The sequence below is a fragment of the Carlito syrichta genome, unplaced genomic scaffold, assembly GCF_000164805.1.
Source record: "Carlito syrichta isolate Samal-C Ts95f unplaced genomic scaffold, Tarsius_syrichta-2.0.1 Scaffold309725, whole genome shotgun sequence".
Lineage (NCBI taxonomy): Eukaryota > Metazoa > Chordata > Mammalia > Primates > Tarsiidae > Carlito > Carlito syrichta.
In genome coordinates, this window is record NW_007253821.1 from 89,905 (window position 1) to 98,797 (window position 8,893).

An 8,893-nucleotide genomic window follows, 5' to 3' on the forward strand; every position below is an offset into this window, starting at 1 on the left:
CAGTGGCTGCGGTGGCCGGGAACGGCCACTGCACTCCAGTCTCGGCGACAGAGTGAGACTCCAACTCAAAAAAAAAAAAAATAGTGTTTACTTTGTAGGATTATAGTGAGGCTTAAATGAGTTCATATATGTATAGAGCTCTTAGAATAGTGTATGACACATGGTAAGCTCTATTTAGGTGTTAGCTGCTGCTAATATTTTTATTTTCCTGATGATTCAGAATCCATAGGCATCTTTACTGTCATGCATAGTATTATCTTTATGCATCTAAATTGGCTGCAAACTTTGAATTTTAAGGTAATGTTCAAATTATAAAGATTGTTATATTTGCTCTGGTTGCTTTCTTTTTATAGGGCTCTATGGAACAAGTCAGTTCGCATTTCTTGGAGCAGACCCTTGATAAGAAGCTGATGTCAGATCTGAGGGTAACTTGAATTGTTGTTTAAACTGGGTTTCTGTAACCAATATCAGTGTGGCTATATAATTTAGCAGCATTTGTTAAATTAGTGTATACTGACTAGATTCTATTTTAATTTGAAATCTTATTAAATTGAACCACATTGCAAGCTACCTCATTACATTTTGTATTATTGTAATGAAATTCTTTGTACAAGTTGCATTTTACAAAAGAGAGGCAAAATTAACTTTCTGTTTGTTAGAAACTAAGGTCTGTTGTCATTTTGTGACATGGTATGACATTTTAGGACTCCTTTTTCACAGTAGTTCCCACGAAAGAGAGAGAAATCTTTTCTCTGAACAGTAACAAAATGCCTCATATGGAAGACTCTTTTTTTGAGTTGGACTCTCACTCTGTCACCCACGCTGGAGTGCAGTGGCATGCTCAGGGACACCACAGCCTCGACCTGCTAGACTCACGTGGTCCTTCCGCCTCTTAGCCTTCCAAGTTGCTGGGAATGCAGGCATGTGCCACTGTGCCTGGCTGGTTGCTCTTTTTTTTTTTATTTATTGTAGAGATGAGGTCTCACCAAGTTGTCCGGGCTGGTCTAGAATCCATGTGCTCAGTAATCCTCTCACCTCGGCCTCTGAAAGTGCTGGAATTACAGGCTGAGCCACCGAGCCCGGCTTGGAAGCCTCTTAACCTTTGACTTTGATGCTTCTCTAATGTGGTGGGCAGGACCAAATATGAGTCTGATAAAATGATATGTACATTCATTGTCAGTATTCAATTTTTACATTATAAAAATGATAATATAGAGTTAAATAAATTTTTTTTTTTGAGACAGAATGTCACTCTGTTGCCCAGATTGGGGGTTCAGTGGTGTGGTCATAGCACATTGCAGCCTTGAACTCCTGGGCTCAAAGGATCCTTCTACCTCAGCCTCCCAAGTAGTTCCGGCTACTTGGAAGGCTGAGGCGGAAGGATCGCCGGAGCCCAGCAGGTTGAGGCTGCAGTGGCTGCGGTGGCCGGGAACGGCCACTGCACTCGAGTCTGGGCGACAGTTGCAGGTCACCACGCCTGGCTAATTTTTAATTTTTTTTTTAGAGAGGTGGCCTTCCTATGTTGCCCAGGCTGATCTTGAACTCCTGGCCTCAGGCAGTCCTCTCACCTCAGCCTCCCAAAGTGCTGGGATGACAGCTATGAGTGGAATTTTTGGTAGCTAGAGAAAACAGTAAAAAAACTGACCCATATTCTAACCACCTTAATATAATGACTTCAGTCATTTTGGTGTATTTCTCTCAGCTGTTTTTCTCATGCATGTCTTAAACATTGAATTTTTGTATGCAGATAATGTTACAGTCTACTTGTTATATTTACTAGTATATCGTGTGCTTTTTTTAAATATTGCAACTTCATTTTTATGAATTACATAATATTCTGTTAAGTAGATGTGCTGACACTCTAGCCCTTTCAAGATACTAGACATTTAGATTCTCCTGATTTTTCCACCATTATAAATCACATAAGTAGTATTATCTTCATGCATATGAGCTCTTTTCTTCTTTTGAGTTATTTCACAAGATAAACTCTTGAGAATGGTTATGAAATTGACATCTGTGCTTCATGAAACTGCCATATGAATTTCCTGCAGGACATTGCCTTGATTTGTGGTTGGTGTTTGATATTAAGTGTTCTTTGTAGGTGATGTGGTAGAAGTGTAAAGAAGAAAATGCTATGGTGAGTGGAAAGGGATAGGTAATGCAAGGGTTTCTAAGAGAAGTCAGAAGGTACAAGCTTTCCTGCTGGACCTGACCTACATCCTTGCAGGCTCATGTGATATGTTCTGTCGTTGCCTCTGAGATGATCAGCCATGAGACTATGGACTCACACCAAGAAGGTTCATAAGAGGCTGACATATAAAGCAGAGTGCTAGTTCATTTATTTATGCTGAGACCATAATTGTCCAGTAGAATGGATATTTACTTTTCACCAACCAGTATATTCTCCCTTAGGCAATCTGTGTGGAAATGAATCTACTAGAAGATTATCTGGTGAGCACACTGTTGTTCAGATAGAGCACAGTGTTGCCAAATGCAAAATTACTTTTACTGGGATTGAAAACAGTTGTTTTCTTTTTTTTTTTTTTTGAGTTGGAGTCTCACTCTGTCGCCCAGACTGGAGTGCAGGGGCCGTTCCCGGCCACTGCAGCCTCGACCTGCTGGGCTCCAGCGATCCTTCCACCTCAGCCTTCCAAGTAGCTGGAACTACACCCACTACACCCGCGCTACCACACCTGGCTAATTTTTAAAAATTTATTGTAGAGATGAGGTCTCACCAAGTTGCCCAGGCGGGTCTCGAACCTGTGGGCTCAGGCAATCCACTCACCTCAGCTTCCCAAAGGCACGGGATTATAGGCTGAGCCACTGAGCCTGGCTGAAAACAATTGTTTTCTAAAGTCAGTGTACTGTCTACCCAGGATAGTTTTTGGAGGGGCACTACCATTATTTGCCTCTCTGACTCATGCTGCTGCTATGGCAGATATAACCACCTGTCTGATCAATACATTCTTTAGCTATCTTCCTCCTCTTTAATTAGGTTAAAGCTTTTAAAGACCTGTGACCCTGTGGTCTCACTTTAAATTGAGTTTGCATTTCTCTGCTCTGAACTGTTAAGTACATTTTCAAAAGTATAATTCCTCGAGAGCAGTTTTATTTTCTACCTTCCCATGTTCTCAGGGTGCACCTTAGTGTTGTTTCTTTTTTTTTTTAGATTAGAAAATATAGTTTGTTTAAAAGTAAATGAGAGAGGAGGGGGTGGGGGAGAAAGGGATGGGGGGGAGAGAGAGAGAGAGAGAGAAAGAGAGACAGAGAGAGAGAGAGAGAAAGAGAAAGAGAGAGAGAAAGAGAGAAAGAAAGAAAGGAGATTCATCTCCCCACAGTAGGGAAGGGGCCAAAGCTTAAGAAAATGTGGCCTGGCCATAGCTCAAAGAGCACATGGCCACACCATAGCTTAGCAAGGCAATGGCCAGTGTTGTTTCTTGATGAATCTCCTGCAACTGGTAATTGTTGTTTTCCTCTGCAGAGGAAACGTACTGCACATGAGCGTGCCAAGGAACTTTACAGTTCAGGGGAGTTTTCCAGCGGCAGGAAGTGGGGAGATGATGCTCCCAAGGAAGAAGTAGATACTGGGGCTGTGAACTTGATCGAGTCGGGAGCTTGTGGAGCTTTTGTTCATGGGTTGGAAGATGAGATGTATGGTAAGTACTTAATAATGAAAGCACTCTTACTGAGTGACTGCTGTGTGTCAGGCATTGTACAGTGATATACATGCATTGTCTTATTCAGTCCTCACAGTCAGTGTGTGAATACCTACTATGATTTTTATCTTACAGACATAAAAGGCTGAGACCCAGGTAGTATGATTCAGTGGTTAAGAGCATGGGCTTTGGGTTCAGTCAATCTATACGTAAATTCCAGCATTTTTATAAAACAAGGATAATAATAAGTATTTTAGCCAGGTGCGGTGGCTCACGCCTGTAATCTCAGCACTTTGGGAGGCTGAGGTGAGAGGATTGCCTGAGCCCTGGGGTTCGAGACCAGCCTGGGCAACTTGGTGAGACCTCATCTCTACCATCAAAAAATTAGTTGGGTATGGTGGTGCATGCCTGTGGTCCCAGCTACTTGGATGGCAGAGCTGGAAGGATTGCTTGAACTCTGCAGGTCAAGGATGCGGTGGCTGTGAGCATGCCACTGCACTCTAGCCTGGGTGACAGAGTGAGACTCCAACTCAAAAGTAATAATAATAAGAAGTATTTTTCTGAGTTGTGAGAATTAAATTAGTTTTATGTACATAAAGTACTTGATACAATATATGACCTATTATAATAAACACGTAATTGGTAGTAAAAATTGATATTAATAATGATATGGTATTAGGCAGTTAGTAAGAGTTAGTAACTCAGTTAGTAAGAGACAGAAGTGAGATTTAAACATAGGTGTGTGTGATTCCAAAGCCTTTATGTGGTGGCTTATCCCTGTAATCCCAGCACTTTGGGAGGTTGAGGAGAGGATTACTTGAGTTCGGGGGGTCAAGACCAGCTTGGGCAACATAGCAAGACCTTGTCTCTACAAAAACAAAAAAAATTAGCTGGATGCGGTGGTATGCCCTTATAGGCCCAGCTACTTGGGAGACTGAGATGATAGGATCACCTGAGCCCAGGTGTTCGATGCTGCAGTGAGCCGTGGTTGTGTCACTGCACTCTAGTCTGGGTGGCAAAGTAAGACCCTGACTTCGAAAAAAAAAGAATTATAGATTAATAGTGTTTTCCCCTCAGTTTTTTAAAGATGTCCATTGTTTCTGTCGAGAAGTCTGCTGTCATTTTTATCTTGTTCTGTACATGTGTGTCTTTTTTTCCTCAAGCTACTTGTAAGATTTTTCTCTTTATCACTGGTTTTAAGCAGTTTGATTGTGGTAAACCTTGGTGTAGTTTTCTTCCTTTCTTATGCTTGGAGTTTGTTGAGCTTGGATCAGATAGGGTTAGGGTTGTATCACATTTGGAAACATATTTGTTATGATTTCTTTAACTATTTTCTCTGGCTCCGTGACCCTTTGGGGACTCCAGTTACAACTGCCTTAGGATACTGACGTTATCCTGAAACTCACTGAGGTTCTATTCTTTTTTTTTTTTTGGTTTTAATTTCTCTTCATGTTTCATTTTGGATAGTATCTGTTGTTTTGTCTCTGAGTTCATTGATCTTTTTTTTTTTTTTTTTTTGAGTTGGAGTCTCACTCTGTCGCCCAGCCTGGACTGCAGTGGCTGCTCCCGGCCACCGCAGCCTCGACCTGCTGGGCTCCGACAATCCTTCCGCCTCAGTCTTCCAAGTAGCTGGAACTACAGGCATGCGCTACCACGCCCTGCTGATTTTTTGATTTATTGTAGAGATGAGGTCTTGCCAAGTTACCCAGGCGGATCTTGAACCCGCGGGCTCAGGCAGTCCACTCACCTCAGTCTCCCAAAGGCGCGGGATTACAGGCTGAGCCACTGAGCCGAGCTTGATCTTTTCTCCTGCAATACCTAATCTGATGTTAATCTCAGCCAGTGTATTCTTTTTTAAATCTGAGATGTGTAATTTTCATCCTTGGAAGTTTGATTAGGTTTTTGATCTTTTTAGTATCTTGCATATCTTTACTTTTTATGCTTAATCCTACCTCTAGCTTTGTCAACAGATAATACATTTATAATAACTGTTGTGCTATCCTTGCCTACTAGGTCTGTTATTTCTGTGATTCTTTGTTTGGTTTTGATTCATTTTTCTCCTGTTTTATATTATCCTGCTTCTTTCCATGTCTGATAACTTTTGCTTATTACTATTTTATTCCTATAAATATTTTTGTGTTGTGTGTGTTCTGGGGTGCATTTTGCTCAGGGCTCGTTTTTAAGCTTTGTTAAGCAGCGTTTATTCTAGGGTTTATTTCTTTCCATTATTGAAGCAAAACTCTTCTGAATAAATAGCAGTATTATAGGCCCTGTGTGAGCTCTGGAGATTTGTTTGGTCTAATCCTTTTGGATGGTTCTTTTTCAGGCCTCAGATGGTTTCCTCACAGGTTAGAACTCAGCTGAAGCCTTGAGGGGGGACCCCTCTGCAGGCCTCCCAAGCTTTCTCTCTCAGTGCAGTTTCCTCTCCTTCCTAGTAATTTGCTGTATGAACTCTAGCCACTTTGGCCTCCCCAGACTCCCAGCTCTGTCTTGTCAACCCAAGGAGACCTGCAACATGGAAACCCCCTAAACACGAAGCTGCTGTTACCATAGAGCTCACTTCACTTAGTTCCCACCTCTCAGGAACAGAAAGGGATTGCTGTCCATTGTTGGTTAATGTCCAGTGTCTGGCATGTTGTTGCTTCATGTATTGTGTCTCTGTCTTATCTTGGGAGGATGAAGTAGGTCCTCATGACGCCACCTTGTAATAGAAGTCCTGTAAAGCCCTTGTGATTTACATAATATGATGATGTTGTTTATCTCACATAAATCACAGGATGTTAGTGTTTTTTTGTTTGTTTGTTTGTTTGTTTTTTGCCTTTTCAAAATTTTATTTCTGAATGAGACGTTACAGATATTTTGTGAAAAAAGGTTTTTATGGCTAGGTAAGTTTGGGAATCCTTGTATGACATTTTAAGCTTTATGGATACACAGTGTGTATTGGCATACAAATTTAGAGTACTGAGGAAAGCCACAATTAAAAAATTTTTCTGAAATTGAGATTTTCTCAAATACTTTTCAGTAGGACCCCATTTACTTTGTGGCATGCCTGTTGATAACTAGAAGAATTTCTATTTTGTGGGAAACAGTTCATTCAGCAATGTTATAATGTCATGTGATTCTCTAAAATAGGCTTTTCAATTGAAAAAAAATTAGTGTAAGCAGATGAGACTCTACTATAATTGTTTTTACAGCTTTTCTTATCCGTTGAGTTCCAATTCTTTATTGGTTTAAAAAATGATGACTTCAGACCACAGTGAGATGCCACTTGATACCCACTAGGATGGCTAGTATCAACAAATCAGATAATAACAAGTGTTTTGAGAATGTGAAGAAATTGGGACTCTCATACACTTTTGATAGGAATGTAAAATGGTGCAGCCACTTTGGAAAAGAGTGACAGTTCCTCAAACATTTAAACATAGAGGTACAATAGGATCCAGCATTTACGCTCCCAGATATGTACCCAGTAGACATGAAAACATACATCCATACAAAATCTTTTTTTTTTTTGAGTTGGAGTCTCACTCTGTCGCCCAGACTGGAGTGCAGTGGCCGCTCCCGGCCACCGCAGCCTCGACCTGCTGGGCTCCGGCGATCCTTCCGCCTCAGCCTTCCGAGTAGCCGGAATTACAGGCGCATGCGCTACCACACTTGGCTGATTTTTTGATTTATTGTAGAGATGAGGTCTTGCTGCCTAGGCGGGTCTGGAACCCGCGGGCTCAGGCAATCCACTCACCTCAGCCTCCCAAAGGCGCGGGATTACAGGCTGAGCCACCGAGCCTGGCCATACAAAATCTTATACATGAATGCTTATAGTAGCATTTATAATAGTCAAAAGGTGGAAATAACCCAGAAATCTATCAGTGGACAAATGGAGAAGCACAAATGCGGTCTCTCCGTACAGTAGAATGTTGTTTTGTTATAAAGAGGAATGAAGTATTGATTCATGCTATGAGAAACGAACTCACCTGTCCAAAATCAAAGAATGAACACAGAGACATGGAGTGCAGAAGTGAAACTTTATAGACGGTCTTGCAAGATCGGAGACATGGAGTGTGAGAAAATTAAAGACGGTCTTGCAAGATCGGCAGGCACCAGGATGTTAGTATTTTTTGTTTGTTTGTTTTTGTTTTTAGGAAAGATCCTTTTATTAGGTGGACACGGAGCACGCACTAGTCCATGATAAAATGACTTAAGAGAAAGATCCAGAAGGGCCTACTTCTCCCCAGTGCTCAGAGTGAGGTCTGGGCATGGACTCGTTCCCAGTGGAACGTGGTATCAGGCTGAGTCTCAAAAGCCAGGACCGGTGGTGGGAGGGGAGAGGGCTGCCCGGCCTCTGCCCCTGCCCCAGCCCAGCCAGGACCCTCAGACACGCTCTGATTCTCTGGAGTCTCAAGAACTGGGGGGCAGGAGGGAAGGAACAACGTTGTTGTTTAAGAAGCATCTACCAACATCATGCTACTGGGTCTGACGTCCCCTTTAACCAACACTTGATACGTGTTACAGCATAAATAAAACTCAAGAAAATAAATACATCTCGGCTCCTTTGAGGTTGGAAGTGGTGTGGACAGTGGAGGGCGGGGGAGGCGGGCGGGCACTTACACATGTGGGCGGGCAGGTGGTAGAGGAGCAAACAGGACAGGAGGCCCCTGGAGCGAACGAGTCTTAAGTGTCCCCGTGCACATCCGGGCTGTCAGTCCGCGCCACCTTACGGGGAGGTGCTGAGCTTTCGCCTTCGAGCTCCCCCTGCTCCTGGTCCCTCTTCTTGGCGGCATTCTTTTTGTCCCACCGTTGATGCAGGTAGCGCAGGATGTTGGCCTTTTATGTCACGATGATCTGCTCAGACGGGTACTCTCGTGTGGGCACATAGACTGAGGGGCGTCGGTTCGAGGCTTTGCACATGGAGTCGGCATGAAATCGACTGAAGTTGCTTTTGTTGTAGACAGGCAACCCTTTCAAAAAATCTGCCATCTTCTGTCTCCTCCGTTGCCGCCTCAGCCGCCGCACCACAGCCGCCTTCTTAGCCGCCGATGTTAGTGTTTTGAGATGGTTGACCCCACCCTCTTCATTGTCTGTGAGGGTAATAGACCTGAGGAAGTAATGTTGATGTTGATTGTCCGAATTTTGCAGTCAATTTGTATCAGAGACAGAATTAGAACCCAGGTCTTAAAAATTCTTATAAAAAGCCGGGCTCGGTGGCTCAGCCTGTAATCCCACGCTTTGGGAGGCTGAGG

The 8,893-nt window shown here is 42.9% G+C and overlaps 2 protein-coding genes across 2 annotated transcripts in view; one reads left to right on the plus strand and one right to left on the minus strand.

Annotated features, from left to right (window-relative positions):
- The window catches only part of INTS4 (integrator complex subunit 4), a 127,016-nt gene that overhangs the window by 61,948 nt on the left and 56,175 nt on the right, over positions 1-8,893 (plus strand). Inside the window, exons 9-10 of the mRNA XM_008067632.2 lie at positions 354-425; positions 3,482-3,656. Of these exons, the coding sequence (XP_008065823.2) occupies positions 354-425; positions 3,482-3,656 (247 nt within the window). The remainder of the gene's footprint in view (positions 1-353; positions 426-3,481; positions 3,657-8,893) is intronic.
- On the minus strand, positions 8,325-8,658 carry LOC103270088 (DET1- and DDB1-associated protein 1-like). The gene is given in 1 exon segment (XM_021717395.1): positions 8,325-8,658. A coding segment is annotated over 1 exon segment (306 nt). The 5' UTR covers positions 8,631-8,658.